This window comes from Manihot esculenta, chromosome 8 (genome assembly GCF_001659605.2).
Source record: "Manihot esculenta cultivar AM560-2 chromosome 8, M.esculenta_v8, whole genome shotgun sequence".
Classification (NCBI taxonomy): domain Eukaryota; kingdom Viridiplantae; phylum Streptophyta; class Magnoliopsida; order Malpighiales; family Euphorbiaceae; genus Manihot; species Manihot esculenta.
Window position 1 is genome coordinate 34,493,141 of NC_035168.2, and position 18,533 is coordinate 34,511,673.

At 33.0% G+C, this 18,533-nt stretch overlaps 3 protein-coding genes across 6 annotated transcripts; 1 reads left to right on the forward strand and 2 right to left on the reverse strand.

Moving 5' to 3' along the window:
- The first annotated feature begins 2,629 nt into the window (after window positions 1-2,629).
- LOC110620238 (receptor-like protein CLAVATA2) lies at window positions 2,630-5,511 on the forward strand. The gene is made up of 2 exons (XM_021763883.2): window positions 2,630-2,744; window positions 2,867-5,511. The coding sequence occupies exon 2, from the start codon at window positions 3,203-3,205 to the stop codon at window positions 5,390-5,392; it is 2,190 nt and encodes a 729-aa protein (XP_021619575.1). The 5' UTR covers window positions 2,630-2,744; window positions 2,867-3,202; the 3' UTR covers window positions 5,393-5,511.
- Window positions 5,512-5,651: 140 nt separating this feature from the next.
- Window positions 5,652-10,934, reverse strand: LOC110620239 (protein TRIGALACTOSYLDIACYLGLYCEROL 3, chloroplastic). 3 transcript variants are annotated; one of them, XM_021763884.2, is made up of 11 exons: window positions 10,783-10,934; window positions 10,222-10,478; window positions 9,908-10,036; window positions 9,040-9,135; window positions 8,814-8,891; window positions 8,663-8,724; window positions 8,438-8,513; window positions 8,000-8,107; window positions 6,891-7,066; window positions 6,734-6,818; window positions 5,652-6,077 (listed from the first exon to the last, which is right to left on the reverse strand). In XM_021763884.2, the coding sequence occupies exons 2-11, from the start codon at window positions 10,411-10,413 to the stop codon at window positions 6,039-6,041; spliced, it is 1,041 nt and encodes a 346-aa protein (XP_021619576.1). In that variant the 5' UTR covers window positions 10,414-10,478; window positions 10,783-10,934; the 3' UTR covers window positions 5,652-6,038. The 3 variants fall into 3 exon arrangements, with proteins under 3 accessions (XP_021619576.1, XP_043815243.1, XP_043815244.1); XM_043959308.1 differs by having other exon boundaries at window positions 9,908-10,018; window positions 10,222-10,927; XM_043959309.1 differs by lacking the exon at window positions 9,908-10,036 and having other exon boundaries at window positions 10,222-10,927.
- A 595-nt stretch (window positions 10,935-11,529) lies between these two features.
- On the reverse strand, window positions 11,530-17,901 carry LOC110621351 (protein PELOTA 1). Of its 2 annotated transcripts, none has more exons than XR_006351773.1 (16): window positions 17,730-17,901; window positions 17,548-17,630; window positions 17,372-17,447; window positions 17,192-17,266; window positions 17,058-17,114; window positions 16,427-16,472; window positions 15,392-15,467; window positions 15,127-15,202; window positions 14,890-14,922; window positions 14,690-14,758; window positions 14,409-14,515; window positions 13,783-13,855; window positions 13,570-13,613; window positions 12,769-12,863; window positions 12,073-12,179; window positions 11,530-11,954 (listed from the first exon to the last, which is right to left on the reverse strand). XR_006351773.1 is itself a non-coding variant. In XM_021765607.2 (16 exons), exons 1-16 carry the CDS (start codon window positions 17,778-17,780, stop codon window positions 11,881-11,883), a joined length of 1,137 nt encoding a protein of 378 aa, XP_021621299.1. In that variant the 5' UTR covers window positions 17,781-17,900; the 3' UTR covers window positions 11,530-11,880. The 2 variants fall into 2 exon arrangements, 1 of the variants encoding a protein (XP_021621299.1); XM_021765607.2 differs by having other exon boundaries at window positions 13,575-13,613; window positions 17,730-17,900.
- Between the last annotated feature and the right edge of the window lie 632 nt (window positions 17,902-18,533).

The following is an 18,533-nucleotide window of genomic DNA, read 5'->3' on the forward strand; positions in this document are numbered from 1 at the left end:
TTATTATTGATGCGTTAAAAAAAATTTAAAAAACAAAGTCTTATAATTTCATAATTTTTTAATTAACAGTCTAGACGTAAGTTTGTGAGAAGTTGCAAATTTTCATATCGTGGCATTAACTCATTTTTAATTATCAAGTCAGTAAACGGGAAATCACGATATACGATGAAACTCATTTAAGCTATTTAAGTCATGATTAAAAATTTAGGATGTGTTTAGTTATATAAAATATTTTTTTTATTTTTTATTTTTAGTGTTATTTTTTTATTTTCTATAAAAAAAATGAAAAAAACATATTCGTTTTATATAATATTAAAAATTATTTTCAATTAAAATAACTAAAAAATATATTTAAATTATCTTTATTTTTTATAATATTTCTCACATTAATTTTTATATAAATTTAAAATAAAGAAAAATTTTCATCTATTTTATATTAACTTAAAATAAAAAAATTTATGTATGCTTAAATATATAAATAAAATTATTAAAAAATCATGTTTTGTTCTATTTGTATACAAAATTCCGTATTTTTTATTTTAAAAATTATTTTTTTAACTTTTCAATATAATAAAGAATATATGGAAATTAATTATTTCAGCATTTTTTATTTTTTTATAAAATTTAAAAAATAGAAAATCTATTTTTTAATTTTTTAAAACACAATAATTTTTTTAGAAAATAGGCATATTTTTTTAAACTAAATACGCCCTTAAAATTTTAAAAAATAATCATTTATATCTAATTATTTTTTATAAAAATTACGATCGTGTTCTTCTAGTATAATGAAATTTAATAATTAATTTTTTAATTTTAAAAAATATATTAAAATATTTTTAAAATTTTAAAAATTTTATTCATTAATATATATAATAATTTTAGCCATTAAATACTGAAAAAAATCTAAATACCCTCAATCAAAAAGACTTATAGTAACGAACTTAAAAATTCGAAGAACACTAGTACTAGTACAAGAGTTTTGTGTTTGTAGGAATTAATTTTTCATATTAGTAGTTTTAGACCTTAGGGGAGCAGTATTCGGTTCAAACTGAAAAAATCGACCAAACCAAATTGATTTGAAAATTTGGTTCGATTTTTTATACATTTCGGTTCGATTCGATTTTTAATTTCAGAAATTTCAGTTATTTCGGTTCGGTTCGGTTTTAATCAGAAAAAACTGAAAAAATTGAACCGAATCGATTAGTGATAATAATATGTTTTTTCAATAATACAGAGAAATTAAATTATATTAAAATTAAAATATTTTAATTAAATTTTAAAATATAAAAAATAAAGTGTAAAAAATAAAAAATATTAAAAATTGAAATCGATCAAACCGAACCGAATCGAACCGAATCAGACCGATTCAGTTCGATTCGGTTTCTGACCAAAATCGGTTCGGTTCGGTTTTCATAAACACTAAAATTTCAATTTTTAGTTTATTCGGTTCGGTTCGATTTTAAACCGAACCGACCGAATGGTCACCCCTAAGTGAGACCTGATCACGTTTCGATTTCAATTCAATTTCATTCAAAATTATATGAAACTATTTTTTATATTTTTAAATATTATTAATATCACTAAATATAAATTTATTAGTATATTTTATTTTTAAATTAAAATTTAGTAATAAAAAATAAATTATTTTATTAAAAAATATTTTTAACAGAAAACTTTTGAAAAAAAAAGCCTTTTTTTTATTTTTAAATTATATTAATTGTTATAAATTTATTCATATTTTAAAAGTATAATTAAATAATAGAAATTAAATTATTTTCTTTAAAAAATATCTTTAATAAAAAATTTTGCTCACAAAAATATTTTAAACAAACAAATTGATCCCTGAACTTTTAAAATATTTACTAATTTATCTTTATTTTAAAATATCTAATATATTTAGTAAAATTCAATACTTTAATTATTTTATCAAATAAATTATTAGTATAGACTAAAATTATAGTTAATTTATTTTAATTTTAATTAAAAGAATACTAAATAATATAAATATTTAAAAATATATAAACTAATAATATATATAAATAAAATTATAGAAATTTAAATAATATTAAATATTTAAATTAATTAATAATGTTTTATGAAATAAAAAATTAAATTTTATAAAATATAAAATATTTTATTAAATAAATTAATAAATTTTTAAAAAATTCTAAAAGATTACAACAGAAGATAATAATAATAATAAATTATTATCTAATTTCTATATTACAAAAAAAATCGATTACTTACTTTTAGAAATAAATATTAAAATATTTTTAAAATTTAAAAAAATATTAAACAATCGTTTCATTAATTTTACACATAAAATATTTTATCATTTCATTTTTAATAGTTTAAAAAAATTATTAATTGATCTCTAATATTATAAAAAAATTATTAATTAATTTTTTTATAATAAAAGTTATTTTTATAATATTTAATAATTAAAATTAATAAAAGTATTGATTAATAATTTTTTAAAATTTTACAAATATTTTAATATATTTTTTAAAATTAAAAAAAATAATTAATAAATTTTTTATAATTTAAAAACTAAATAATAATTTATCATACTAATGATAATGCAAATGAAAAGCAAAAGAAAAGGAATAAAAGAAAGTGCTATCTTCACTTTATGCTTTAATTTCATAACGAGGCGAAGAGGAATGAGAATGTCCTCCATTTTTCAACAGAACTTTGCATCTTCATCTCTCTGTCTCTCCAAGAATGCTTCATCTTTATCCTTAGTGAGTCTTTCGCTTTCTACTTCTCTCTGCGTTTTTATATTCTAACCATAATCTATGTTCAGTTTCTTAGTTCTTGTTTGTTTGATTTTGATTGTGTTTTCCCCTACTTTGATTTCGTACAGCTAGGTTTTCTCTCCTTTGTTGGTTTTCATTTACGTCTACTGAGTACAGCCACTGAACATAACCTCTCACAAGTCCTTCACTTTGTGTTATCAGTTCATAGGGCACCATTATCTTGCTTTTTTCTTTCCTCTTAGAAGATGGGTTTCTGCAGCTTACCCTTTTGTAGTGTTTAATTTACACTTACTGCCACTGGACACTCTGTGCAAGTGTGTATCCCATGTTACAGCCAATCTTGTACTGTGATCCACTGAAGAAGATAAGTTTCTGCTGTTGATTTTTTTTACTTTTATTTAAAATTTTTAAGCTTCGGTTTTGCTTGTTTGCCTGAGTCACTAATGGAGCTGAAATGGGTTCCAGCTGTAGAACACTGTAAGGCTCTTAAATTATATCAACTGCCGCTATTGATTTTGGTACTTTTATGTTCATACCAATCTCATTCCGTTGTTCTTAATCCTAAAGACAAGGCTTCACTTGTACTATTCGGGTCATGGGTTCAAGACCCAAACCATTACTTGGCCACCTGGATTGGGTCTAACTGCACAAAATGGACTGGAATTGGCTGCCAGAATCAGACAGGCAGGGTCATTTCCTTAAACCTGACCAACATGAATTTGTCAGGTCATATCCATCCTAATTTGTGCAAAATTGCGTCTCTTGAGTCCTTGGTTTTGTCTGAGAACAGCTTCACTGGTCAAATCCCAATGTGCTTAGGTTGGTTGCACAATCTCAGAAGCCTTGATCTTAGTCACAATAAGTTTGTTGGTCTTGTTCCAAACACCTTCATGAGGCTTGGGCAGCTGAGAGAGCTTGTTTTGAATAGCAACCATGATTTGGGAGGTATCCTTCCGGGTTGGGTTGGAAATTTTTCGTTAAATTTAGAAAAACTTGACATGAGCTTCAATTCGTTTCAAGGGGAAATACCTGAAAGCTTGTTTTATTTGAGTTCTTTGAAGTATTTGGATCTTGGAAACAATAATTTATCAGGTGATCTTCATGACTTCTATCAGCCATTAGTTTTTCTCAATCTTGGGTCTAATTTGTTTTCGGGTACTCTGCCTTGTTTTTCTGCTTCTGCAGAGTATCTCAGTTTTTTGAATTTATCTAATAATTCTATTGTGGGGGGTATTCCTACATGCATTTCTTCTCTAAAAAAATTGACACATTTAAATCTGTCATTTAATCACATTGATTATGCACTATCTCCAAGACTAGTTTTTTCAGAGGAGCTTCTTGTGTTGGACTTGAGTTTCAATGACTTATCTGGTCCACTTCCAGCCAAGATTGCTGAGACTACAGATAAGTCAGGGCTGGTTCTCCTTGACCTATCTCACAATCACTTCTCAGGTGGTATCCCATTGAAGATCACAGAGCTGAAAAGTTTGCAAGCATTGTTTCTTTCTCACAATTTTCTTAGTGGGGAAATTCCAGCAAGGATTGGAAATTTGACTTACCTTCAAGTGATAGATCTTTCTCATAACTATTTGTCGGGATCAATTCCTTTAAATATTGTTGGGTGCTTTCAGCTACTTGCATTGGTACTCAATAATAATAATCTTTCTGGTGAAATTCAACCAGAACTTGATGCTCTGGATAGCTTGAAGATATTGGACATAAGTAACAACAAGATTTCTGGGGAGATCCCACTGACTTTGGCAGGCTGTAAATCACTTGAGATAGTAGATTTCAGCTCCAATGATCTCTCTGGGAATTTGAATGATGCAATAACTAAATGGTCAAACCTCAGGTATCTCTCCTTGGCTCGGAACAAATTCAGTGGAAGCCTACCGAGTTGGTTGTTCACATTTGAAGCAATCCAAATGATGAATTTCTCTGGCAACAAATTCTCTGGCTTCATCCCAGATGGTAACTTCAACATTAGCTCAAATTTCAACAATGGAAACATTGTTCAAAGATTGGCCATGGAGCCTTTTGATGTGATGCGAAACGTGGAGATAAAAATATCAGTGTTGGTCATTGGTAGTAATGAATTAAGCTTCAGCTACCATCTATCTTCAGTTGTTGGGATTGATTTGTCTGATAATTTATTACATGGGGAGATTCCAGATGGACTATTTGGACTGCAAGGTTTAGAGTACCTGAATTTATCATACAATTTTCTTGATGGTGAGGTTCCAGGTTTGGAGAAGATGTTGAGTTTGAGGGCATTGGATTTGTCACATAATTCTTTGTCAGGTCAAGTCCCAGGGAACATCTCTATCCTTAAAGGTCTTACACTCCTGAACTTATCATACAACAGCTTCTCAGGAATTGTTCCCAAGAAGGAAGGCTATCGCAGGTTTCCAGGAGCATTTGCTGGGAATCCAGGTTTGTGTTTGGAGTCCTCGGGTGGAGCGTGCAGCACGGCTAGTCTTCCAGCTGTTCCTGGGAAGTCATCAGAAGAAATGGAAGGTCCGATTTCTGTTTGGGTATTCTGTTTAAGTGCTTTTGTTAGTTTCTATTTGGGTGTTATGGTTCTATTTTGTTCCACTCGAGCGAGAACTTATATTCTCCATTCAAAAGACTAATCCAGCTTATGTGAGTTATGTACATTCCTGGCCGTGTTGCAGTAGAAATTTTACTCGTCTCGAGTTAACATACATAGAATCTTGCAACTTGGGATGCAAAGCTTCTTCTTCTGTGCTAATGTCTCTTTCTCAATCATCCCATCTAATTTTTCACATTAATTTGGTTGTTACCCAACTCATTTAAATTGACTAATTCTAATTTGACACTTGCATTTCAAAAAAGAACAAGAAATCTTCCGAGGAAAAGCAGAAACAGAGATTAAACACAAAATAGAGGATGAACACCTTTAATTATGTTATGTGGGAGTACGATCGGAACTGCTATTGTCTATAATTTGTTGCCCTTACCTACAATGACTAACAGAAATGGCCAAATTTCATGAACTGTATTACAAACTACAAAGAATATCACATTTCTTCTCTTTTCTTTCTTCTCCTCTCTCTTTTCTAAATGTCAAATTCCCATCTCTTGTAAATCAAGATTGACGACTCGGCGGTCAGTTTAATTTTTACCGACGCCAACAGCTTCGGTCAGCTTGACGCGTGCGAAAATCTAGATCAGGTGGACACTGCCAAAATTTGCAGTAAATGCTTCTAACAATTCTTACCTTCAAATTACATAATAAACACCACCAAGATTTGTGTCCTAATATTTGATTGGCCCGTCCAGGCTCCCTGATGCAAACTGAAAACACACAGAAAAAAGGGAACTCTTTAGAGCAAATATCAAATTTCTCTCCAAGACGCGCATAGAAACATAAAGGATACAAAGAGAGGGGTTTCAAAGGGGAAATCTCATATTAAAAAGCAAAATGAAAAAAGCAACATATACAAAATAACAGCTTCAAAATTTCTGTTTTACACCATAGGAAGTAAGTATTAAAGAAAAGGATGTATCCTTTCCTCATATGGAACTAATGCTGATAAACCTTTGTCCTTTCCTTGTATGCAAGGACAAATAAGGACTCAAGATCCAACTGAGAGACGAGTTTTAATTAATCCATGTAAAAAAATAATGGGCCACACCTCCATTACTGTTGATAGACAACCATGGTTGCCTAGTTGGCCACTATAGTGGCCTTAAGAGTGGCGGACCGGGTTATTGATTACCCAAATAGACCCACAATCCATTTCCAGTAGAACTCTTTGCTAACACTAATCTACTAACAATGCAGGCTCCTGCGTGGAGCAAAAGTGCAAATATGCAACAATCAGTCCCGTATTGATACCAACCAATCTGTTAGCTTATTTTAGTATGGCATATTGAAACGATGTTTACCAATCAAATGTTTCATTGCAAACTAAAATCTTAATATTTCAGAAACTACTTTTAGCAATTACCTGTTGAACAATTGGGTTGCTGGAGGTTGTGAATTCATGAGTCATTCCTTGCCAAACAACCTTCCCTTTATAAAGGAACAACAACCTATACAAACAGAATATTTAAGATACAGAAGGAAACAAAAAAAGGCAGATCACAGCCCCGGCTGCAGCTTACCTGTCAACAGCCCTCCTAATGGTACTATGCTGATGCGTAACAACCACGTAAGACGCAATTTTTCCTGGTTTCCTTATTGCATCATCTCCTACCATATGGACAGAACGGATAAGATCTTCAACTACAGTAGATGCAATTGGATCAAGTCCAGCAGTTGGCTCATCATACAAAAGCACCTGTTCAGGAATAAGAAAGAGTGTCATAAGAAAAGGTAAAAAGAACTTGGCAAAATACATAAACCAACAATTTTTGTTTTGAATAACACCACAACAAGAAATAAATCTAATTGAAAGGTAATGGACGGAAGCTCAATTGGATGGTACTTTGGTGCCAAAATGCACCAAATTCAAGTATTCACGTGCTATCATCCAGAAGAACAGAGAAATAAATGAGGATGTAACTTATAGGCTTAAAATAGGATGGATGAGATGAAAGAGTACAACGAGTGTTCTATGCAATTGTAGGATCCCTGAAAAAGTGAAAGGTAAAGGTAAATTCTCATAACTCAATTAGGCCAGTTATGTTATATGGGAGAAAATGTTGGGTATCTGAGGTACATATCAATACGATGTATGTAGCAGACATGCAAGTGTTAGAATTTACGTACAGTATTATGATAATGGATAAGCTTAGGAAAGAAAGCCTAATAGCACACACTGGGGATAAAATAAGAAAGGTTTGATTAAGAAGTTTAGTCACATTCAATGTAGTACATTAAATACCTCTGCATAAAAATGTGACAAGTTAATGATAAAAGGTGTGAGAAGGAAAATTGAGAGACTTAAAATGATGTGGGGAGAAGTTTCTAAAGCTTTTTAATATTGAAGAGTAACTGGTCTCAAATAAAGCTTAATTGTGAAATATGAATCATATAGTTGACCCCAGAGAGTTTGAAATTAAAACTTAGTTGTTATAAACTTGTAATAATAAACAGAACTTTCAATGCAGTAAGAGCAAAAAGCAAATATATCCAGAGATTTTACCCCATGTCTTATCAGTGTCATTAGTCCTCTTCGTCTCTTCTGCCTAATAGCCCTTACATTACAGGGAACTATGCAGATGAAATTACACTTCTCATTCTAGAAATATTCAGTCGGTATTAAACTTACCTCTGGCTCTATTGATTCTTTTGTGATATCAAAAATTATAGATCGAGCTAAGGCGACTCTTTTCTTCATTCCACCAGATAGCTCTGAAGGTAATCGATCCTCAACCCCCTGAACAAAAGTTTATGTAGGAATTTTAATCAATCAAAACCTATGATTCTGTCTCTGCAGAGGAAACATTAAGATAGTAGAAGAGAGAAAGGAAAGTTCACAACATATAATTGGCAAGCATTACTTAAGTCAAGAACATAAGACAGTTTCTAAGCTTTTGACAGGAAATTGCACTTTATTGTTTGATACATTATGAAAAATACGCACTGGAAGAGAAGGTACATGTTGCCTTAACCTATTAAATTGAGCATATAAAGTTGACTCCAAAGTGTACACTGAAGAAATAATCATCTGACCATGTACAAGCTTTCAGCTACTATCCAAACTTACCTTCAAACCTACAGCAGCCAACGTTTCCTTCACAAGCTCTGAGATTTGATGCTCTCCCATGGTTGAGTTTTCATACCTGAACAATTCAAAACATTAAGCTATTCAGACATTCTTTTTCCACATGGGATTACATTGAAAGCATGCTATCAGTCCCAAATCCGAAAGTGAAAGATGTTATCAGTCCCAAATCCCAAAGTGAAAGAGGTAACGTCGAAGGCCTCTTACAAAAGGAAACCAACATTTTCACGTACAGTCAAAGAATCAAAAAGTGCTGCGCTTTGGAACACCTGTAATAATCATAAAAAGCGAGAAAAAAATTACTAGTAAGATAGCCAAGAGAGTCATACTGTTATTTGCAACTCAAATCAAATTTTACCAATCCAATTCGAACCCCTGATATGTCCTGATCACTTATTAAACCATCTCTCTTTCTACCTCGAATATAAACCTCACCCTGCTCAATCAACATTGTATATACAGCAGTTTAAGAATTATAACAATAAAGCACAAAAGTAATGCATCCACAATTAATTCATCATGTTTCAATCTAATAATACAATAAAGCAAAGATAGGAGCATATGAAATAGACTTGTTTATTTACCTTGTCTGGAGCAAGAAGTCCTGCAATAATCTTCAATATTGTAGATTTCCCAGTTCCTGAAGGTCCAATTATACCAACAGCTTCACCATGTCTAATCTATACAAGTGGAGAGAAAATATACGTGTAAAGAAAGAGGGAAAATCCAAATATGAAGCAAAGACAGAGGCACCCTCAAGATTTAACTGATCAAATAATCACCTTCCAATAGTGGCTCTAAAAATTATTGCAAAGGAATGCAAATTAAACACATTGGTTGAACTATTGACTAATAATATTGAAACAAAGAAAATAAGATTTACTTTTCCCTTTTCCCATTATAAACCTCATAAACCAAGTCAAACATCTAAAAAGAGCTGGATGCAACTCAAGATTGTGCACAAGGTCAAGACCAAAATAATAACACAGCCAGTACAGAAAAATGTTGAAACCTTCCCCTCCACTGGACAATTCAGGGATTGGTTCCCTAAAGCCTGTAATCATTAAACAACAATTCAATAGGTATATCTAACAGCCATACTTGGTTCCTAATTCCTTGCTCATTCTTCAAAAGAGTCGTTAGTTTATTATGTAACTTTGAATCAAATTTTATAATCTCACATGAAAGGCCTTAGCTCAACGAAAACCAGTTGTTACCATAATTTCTTTTACATTGTTTGGTGCAATAGGCAAACCACAAGCAGAAGCAGTAAAACAATAGCTCAATATCACTCAAAAGTTGAATTGTGAACAGAACAGAGAACGACATTTACCACAAGAATGTTGATCAAGAGTTAATATGCTGTGCATAACAGTTGTAAGAATATATGCTAATAAAAGAAAGAACCATTAGATAGAAAGAGAACAAGCATCAATTTCTAACAAAAGGCACCTTGAAGCTGACACCTCTCAGTATATCCTTATCCCCAAATGACTTGTAGACATTTTTACATTCAATTAGAACATCAGAATCATCCTCTGGTTCCAATACCGTCCCTAATTGCTTTGAATTATAAGAGTCCTGGTCACACCAAAAAGAAAAGAAAAACATAGTAGGAAACTGACGCAAATTAAGTTAACGATAGAGCAAAAAGAGATAAAAGAAGAAAAGCGCTGAACAACAAACGATCAAACAAGACACCGCAAAAACTAAAAACAATCTAAATTACAGAAACTAGACAAATACACTTAGCGTAAGGGAATTACATTGAATTTGGTTGCTCCATATTCATCGCTGCCTATGTTTCGCGGAGGTGCCATACAAGCGCAGAGAACCTTTCTCTGATTATAGCAGAACGAAGAGGTTGTGTCCGTACCCCAAATAGAGAATCTAGCAGACCCAGTAGAGCCATGCTGTACAGCAGCAGGAAATAACATTGAACCAGTCAAAGAAACCATACTTGCAGAAGCAATTGAGATTCTGGATGATGATATTACTGATTGTGAAGCACACCCAGATCGATCTTCAGGCCAAAAATTACCAAAACACAAACAATATCCAAAATGAGGTGGAATACAGGTTATGAATGATGGAGAATGAAATTTGAAGCAAACTCAGAAGAATTTATGGGCAAGATTTCACAAAGTAATCGAATTTCACAATTAAAATGAGAAACTTAGAGGTAAATCAACTTTGCGATCGAAATACCAGATGAAATGTCCTAGAAACACTTGCAAAAACCCGGCCAAGAACCAAGAAGGCAGGCCGATGTGAATGAATACGATATTAGAAATAAAGGGTAAAAAAGAACAAATATAGAAAAGGACCACGTTTTTGTAGTGCTTTTGTAAAGAACCGTATTGGGATTGTTGCAGTCTTTCTTAATCTTAGGTGAGGTCCCTTGTGACGCAAATTTTCCTTCTCCTCCTTTCTGGGAAGTCTCTGATTCTCTCCTCCCAGAAGGAGGACGGTGATCCGAGGAGAGAATGGACTCGACCCGGTTGGTTTAGAATGGTATCCAAGCCCATTTTCTATACGGCAACGTTTTATTGGACCTTAACAAAAACAGCGAACACCAGAGTTCAATAAGGCGGCGGCGTACTCGGAAATTTCATTTAAGATATCCATTTTTAAAAAATTTATTTAATGAAATAGCATAAATTAATAGGCTATTTTGTAAATAATCATCTCAAAGGAGAGGTATATAATTTAAAGTAAAACTCGTTCTTTACAATTAAAATAAATTGAATTTTTTCATTTTAAATAAAAAAATTATTAAAAAAAATTAATTAAATTAAATTCAAACAAACTAATGGTAATTTGAGTAGTGTGGAGAAACTATTGTCCTAATTGAATTCATATGTTATTAGGATAATAAAAAAAATCACAAAGAAAATATAAATTATATTTTAGTAAAGAATCATTTACTTATAAAATCAAAACTAATTATTTCAAGAAAGTACAATTAGAAATATTTAATTTACACTTGATGATAAATTAGTTTTAAGTTTATATACAAAGATAATTTATTGGGAGAAAAAAACAAGAAATATGCGATATTAACCCATTTCCAATTAGAAACAGAAAAAATTATGTAAATTTTAAAATATTAACGACCACCACCCCTTCACATATACAACGTCGGCCTATCACCTTAGCAGACAAATTTAAACAAGGGGAGAGGAAATAATTAGGAGGGGGGGCAGGCTGTTGTACAAATGCCCTAGTTTATTAATGAATCAATCTACCCACAAATTATTTTGGTAAAATTTATCTGCATTGGGTATAATATTAATGCATCTGTTAAATATAGTACAACATGCTGATGGCAACAGGCAGAATTAGTATATAGACCAATCCTTCCACGGCACATCCTCGTCCCAGTCCCAGTCCCAGTCCACTACACCAAAGCAAGCTCTGTGCATTTACATCTCAATGTCTTCCAGGTCTGGCAGCGGAAATCGAAGTATGGCAGCAATGCCGGTCAATTGCGCCAATTCTGTTTCCACAAGGTAAAACAGTATTATTTAGAATGCTTATAATTAGGTGGAAGCATTCTCTGACTAAAATTTTATGTGGGTGTTAAATGACTAGAAGCAAAGCAAAATGATACTCACGCTCCCCTGAGACATGCATTGATGAAAATATATGAGCAGTGCCCCCTGAACCCTTCACTGAGTTGACTAGATTGATGTACTTCTGCCTCGTTGGTATATCGGCATTTCTGAAAGCCACAAGTAGAAAATGTTGATCTCTTTATTGAAAACTAGATGAAGGAATGGTGAGAAAATAGGACACAGACTCTTCGCAAGGAACCACTGAATGAAGACTTCATGATTTCATACTTGCACTTTGAAAAAAATGGGTGAGCCATACCATAAATGTGTCAAAGTATGCATGTGAGAGAATAATTTGCACATTGTATTCTGAAAGCTAATAATGGCATTTCTCCATGAGAAACAAGGTCGTTAACAACTGGTGTTTCCATCAAAACAAGCTCAGAGAAGGGTTATTCTGATATATTCCTATCTTTTAACATTTTGTATCAAATGCAACTAAGAGCTCTGTCCTTTTCCTTGTCTTCCCCAGAAAAAGGGAGCACAAGGTCGGTCTACAGCAAAAAAATTCGAAGTGAGCTAAGTTGCCACTATAGCCATTTAGCCTGTAAATGACAGTAATTTTAATTCAAAAAAAAAAAAAAAAGATACAAGGCTTTACCATCCACCTGAATCAGAGTATATACATCCTATGCATACAAGTTTAACAAGAAAACACCACTGTTGAAGAATTAGAAGTAATACAATCACACTAACCTGAAAAGATCATCTGTGATGAGAAGAGTTTGGACAGCCATGCGTTCATGGGCAACCTCTACATGCTTTGGTCCATAGCATGCACGAGCTGGATCCTAGCAGAAAACCCCCACATTGAAGCACATCCTTATAATTTATTTGGGACTTGATACATGAATGTGAATAGGTAAAAGCACATCCTAACCAATTACCACTACTTATAGGGTGAGAAAAAAATCTCTCAATGGAAAAACAAAACCAAAATGTTCTACTTATGTTTCGATTAATTTGTTGGTATTTTTAGCTCGGTTCAGTTAGCATTTTTTGGGAAGCTCATTTTTGTTAGGTTGTTTCATAAAAAATCCCAAAAAGATAAACCGACCAATTTGTCCACCTCATAATTGATTTTTGTTGATTTTATGAACTTTTATGGAATAAGTGTGTAGTTTATAGTAGGCTCAACTCAAAGAACAATAAAAAAAGAAATTAACAGGCACAACAAAGTAGGCCCAAACTAATAAACCAAATTGAATCAATTGCAAACTTCCAGTTAGGTCCAGTTCAACCCCTACTTTGCTTCAGTTATTTTTGTTCTTCTATTTCACTTTTTTGGTTTGATTCTGTTTGGAACCAAATCAACCTATTGGACAACCCTAACTACTTGCATGTTGAGATTAATCAGATCTCATTGTGTTGTAGTTCTCAGCGTTAATTGAAATCATTACATTATTTTCAAGTATGCATTCCTATCATTGAGTTTTTGTGGGCATAAAAAGAAAATTTCACAAGAAAACAGGAGACCATTTATCTCAAGAATAGAACCTGACATTTGAAAGCATGTTAAAGAAATCCTCGAGTGCTCGAACCTGCAAAGGACAAACAACCTGTTACTGTTATTATATTTGAACAGACATTGGATACAGTATTCTTCCACAAACTCAGGTGGGCATTGAATTAGCATCAGGTCAAGTATTTTCTAGCAAACCACAAAAGAGACAAGTTGAAAATGCTGGAAAAATTGGTCGTCCACGCTACCTCTTGTGCTGCCTTAGTGTCTTTAATCATGTTCATAACATTTGGGGCATCAAGAACCTCCCTCAAGCTATGCCTGTGTAACAAAGGTTAATGTTCAGTAATTAAAAGAAGCAACCTGCACAGCATTTAAAATATCTACCATCAACACAAACAGTTGGCAAGATGTGTAATAAGCTAACTCACAGGTGGACCACCGAAAATTTTTCAATCCCATCATGAATACAGTAGAATATGACTAAAATTATGCATCTCACTAAATTTAGGAAGGACAAAACAAGTTCTGTTGTGTTCTAGCCGCTGTGACCTAATATAGTAGTAGGATAATCCTCCTTCCAGTTACAAACAGCTAAACCATCTCCACTCCAAATGACAAAAAGATGAAAATGGATGAAGATAATTTTTCTAAAAGAAAAAAAGAGAACAGGAAAAAGAAAAGAACTTCAGGGCGCATAACCAAGTTAACAAGAAAATCCAGTACTATATAAACATAAAGTATATATGCTCAAGAAATTTATCCCAAAACATTATATTCCAGTATGCCATTATGCTTGATACCTCTACCCCTGCAAAGTTTCATTCATTGTTTTAACCACTGTTAACACTGGAAGCAAAGATAACAAACATACTTATATCCTGAGCTTGTATGCACGAGCACTATGCGTGACTTGTTCTCAATAATGGGTCTCAGCTGTCTCCTCTCTGCCTCCAACAATAAGTGACGATGAAACTGATCCTGAAGAATAAAACACTCAACTATTATATATATTGCTGCAGAAAAAAAAATCATTTCACAAGAGATCAAAGCCATATTAGCAAGTAGGAATTTGAATGAAAACAGGACGAATAATAGATGAGACATTTCAATTTAGAAAGGGGGGGGGGGGGGAATGGCATATCTATTGCAAACCTTAGTGAAACCAGGGCTTGCAATCACCGCACACCGAATGACACTGAAATCAATATGCTTTAGGAAAGCCTACACATGGATAAAATCTATCAGAACTGGTGAAGAAATGCTTCAGGTATTTAATTTGCCTGAAACATATTGTGAATTCAGAAGCAGGGTAGAGGCGTACTGCCATAAAATACAAATCAAATAGTCCTCACCTGTAAAACATGCTCAAAGAACTTATTCAATGCCTGCAGCACGGAGAACAAGAAATGTAAAATATAGAGTTTTAAAGCACTTCAGATAAATTCATGAATCCTTAGAATCCATGCAAAAGAAGGGAGGCAGAACCATAGAAGCCACATCAGTAATAACAACTCCAGTAAATTGATAAGCCAATAGCAACTCAAATATAAATGACTTGGATTCACTGTGTTGGAAGAAAAGAAGCATACCGATTCATAACCAGCAATGGCAGGGCCATGCTTTCGAGGAATTGAAGTCTCTATCCTTGATCGAGTAGTTGTCACGCTGTATTGTATTATTCACAGCACCATAAGGCACCAGGATAACAGTTTACAACATGACAATAAAAAAAATATTCGAGAAAATAAGATATGAAGTAGGGTGGAAGTCATTCCCTATAGGCTTTGTTGCTTCATGTTTATGTGATTATTTATTTTTAAACAAATGAACCAAAAAATCAAAGAATTATCTTACCTTTTACCGACAAGTAAGATGTGTGCAAGTCCTTCTTGCATTAAAACCACAGCAAGATCAGCACTTGCACCGGGATCTGAAATTGTAGGGAGAGAAACATCAGTTACAAAGTAATTAAATTAGTCTATACATATTTAAGTTCATCAATTAGACTACTTGAGCAATTCAAAGCACCAAACCTATAAAACCCTAAAGGACCAACTTCAGTAGGTGGAACACAAACAGCTAGCATCAGCAACAAAGGAATAACTGCCAGGCAGGTAATGCTCAAGGGTGCAAAAACTAAGTTAAGGGACAACACCCAGCCTAAAGAAACTAAGTTTTAGGCCATCAAGGTCCAACAGGTTAGGAATTCTAGATGTAGCATGCATTTCCATGCACCGTACAGTAATGTCCTTTTAGTGAGACACTGATTATGAAGAGAAGAACTATTTTTCCAGATTCTCCTCTAGGCACTATTTATTGCAAGTAGCTTTAACATCTCTGGTAAACCAGAGCATTTTATAGGAGGACAACCACATTTAGTTTTCATTAGTTAGGATCCTCAATTGCTCAGTTGCATTTTGGCATTATAATTGCTCAGTAGTAAACTATGATGTGTGAGTGAGCACCGACAGGGCTTAACTTTTCTATAAAAATAGTCAATTGCATGATGCATTTGACACTTCAATGAAATCAAGGTGCACATAATGCTATTAAATGAGTGATTCTTACTATTCCAACTAAAAAATAAAAAGGAAAATTGCAACAAAGAGCACCACGTGCACCAATAGTAATTTCTTAATAGCCGGAGTCAACGCCTAACTACAAGCAGCTTGAGCATAACAGATGTAAACCACATGGTTGGGATTCTAAATAATCAACAGTGTGAAACTTCTAAAGAAATTATTCCCACGGGATTCTAAATAACCAACAGTGTGAAACTTCTAAAGAAATTATTCCCACATGGATATGTATTCAAGTAACAGAAATAGCTAGCCAAAGGAAAAGAACTATTAAGAAAAGGCACAAAATTCATAGATCAAAAGAACATACCAGAGGCTTGATTGAGTACATCTAATGCCATTGAGTCCCAAACTTCCTAGGATACATTGGCCAAAGTAAGCAAGCAGATGAAAAAGGCTATAAACACAACAAAATAGAAGATCATGTAGATAAATTCTTTTTCCTGTTTGTACTGAATTAATTTATTAAAGATACCAAAAAAAAAGGGGAGTGCAACTGTAACACCAATATACAGGAAGTGTACATGAAACAATGAAAGCAGTTAAAATAAGGTCAAACAGCCAAAAAGCAACAACCTCATAATTCCTCTCAATTTTGGCAATCCAACCTTACCTTAAGGGTTTATTTCAATTTTAGCAATTTAAATTAAATTGATACCAAATCATCAAAAAAAGCTTTTTAATAAATATCAATTTTAGCCACTCATTTAATTTTTTTAAAATACACTAAAACCATGTAAAAGTATTTTAATATGAAAAGTTGTGAGAACTTTACATACCAATTTTATTATATGCAGAACCTGAATACTTTAGTGATTTATGGAGTTACCACTAGTTCTCAGTGCAAGATTAACTTCAACAAAATCTTAATATATTTGTAAAATTAAATTGATTTGCTAAAATTTTGACAGGAACAAAAAAGAAACTAAGCAGGCACACACCTTTCTCAAAACAAAAGGGCGTTGCAGCTCTAACTCTAAAGTGTGAAATGCTCCAATCTGCAAAGAAACTAGGATGAGTGCTACACGAGAAACATTCGATTGTTAAATAACAGTTCAGTTGATGCTACACTCACCTTTACATATTCATTCTCCAAAATATTCTTTCCGCGAATTCGCAAGGCAGCCCCAACTTTATCATAATCTACAGTCTTACAAGCAGGAAACGGAGGAAATAATTCTTACAATTGCTAAGCATATACAAACACATTACCGAAATATCACAATTATCTATTGGGTCACTAACATTCTCGTACCTCAACTTTTATTTCCAACTTCAGCCTCACTCTTTCAGCATCTCTCCCACCGGACGCCGCCTCTCTCAAAACTTTCCTATGGTAGAATGAAACCAACATTTACCAAACTACTAAAAAAAGACAAAACTCAATCTTTACCATACAAAATCAGAACGAGAGAGAGCATGTGAGATTACCTGACAGTATCCGCCATAACCGAATCACCCGGAGATATCAAATTATAAACGAACCAAAGATCATCTGAATCGACTGGCGTCATCTACGCAAGCACATACAAATTCGACAAGAATTAAGAATCTTTTGCCCCAAAAGAAATTCCTCCATTGAAACGGCAGGTAAACAAAATAAATATTTGTACCTTGACACTACCGGGGCCGTCCGGCACGAGGTTTCTTCGTGTGATCTTCATAGAATCGGAGATACTAGAAACTTGAGTTTTAGCTCTTTCTCTGAAAAGATTTGCGATTAAGCCTTTGCTTGGAGGAGGTTTTTTAAGGTAGCGGTAGGTTTTGTAAGGTTAAAAACATTGAACCAGTGTTTGTAAGCAAGTAGGCCATTTAAATTACGATTTTCCAAAATTTTTAAATAATTCTAAAAATCTTTAATAAATTTAGCCTATTCAACATAGGAAAATAAAATGAGATAATAAATTTATTTTAATTATTATAGATGAATCTGATTTTTCTCTACTTTAAGATACTTTAGAATATTCAAGTCAGGTTTCCTAGTGGAATGGATAGGTTAGAGTAAAGTAAAAGAATATAGAGCCGAAAAAGAAGAAGGAAGACCCTTCTGACGCCGGACTATGAAGTGATTGGACCAATTCCTCTCCTTCATATCACATCACATTATCATACCGTACTTTTTTATGCTGGGTCTGAGTTTACGAATAATCCATCCAGTTCGGTGTGGCTGGGTCGAGACATGAGATGCTGAGTTAGTCAGCCTATAAGCAAGGCTTGATGAGCCATTATTTTCCTCTTGAACCCAACCTCATTAGGTTAAAAGAAGCCTACCATAATCAATTATAATTTTTTATTTAAATAATACTTATTTTTTTTTAAATAAAAATTAGGATCGAGTACTAAAATTAAAATTTTTTAAATTTATTTAAGTGCATTATAGTCAAGCTAAATATGTGAGTATTGTATAACACTTATGT

Excerpts from the sequence above, each read along its gene's own strand:
- LOC110620238 (XM_021763883.2), top strand. The coding sequence starts at position 3,203 with ATGGAGCTGAAATGGGTTCCAGCTGTAGAACACTGTAAGGCTCTTAAA.
- LOC110621351 (XM_021765607.2), bottom strand. The coding sequence starts at position 17,780 with ATGAAGATCACACGAAGAAACCTCGTGCCGGACGGCCCCGGTAGTGTC. Across the intron at positions 17,448-17,547 it reads GTTATGGCGGATACTGTCAG|GAAAGTTTTGAGAGAGGCGG; the intron begins GTAATCTCACAT and ends ATTCTACCATAG. Across the intron at positions 15,203-15,391 it reads ATCTTACTTGTCGGTAAAAG|CGTGACAACTACTCGATCAA; the intron begins GTAAGATAATTC and ends AATACAATACAG.
- LOC110620239 (XM_021763884.2), bottom strand. The coding sequence starts at position 10,413 with ATGGTTTCTTTGACTGGTTCAATGTTATTTCCTGCTGCTGTACAGCAT. Across the intron at positions 8,108-8,437 it reads TGGCTGCTGTAGGTTTGAAG|GGGGTTGAGGATCGATTACC; the intron begins GTAAGTTTGGAT and ends ACTTTTGTTCAG. Across the intron at positions 7,067-7,999 it reads AAGAATCAATAGAGCCAGAG|GTGCTTTTGTATGATGAGCC; the intron begins GTAAGTTTAATA and ends ATTCCTGAACAG.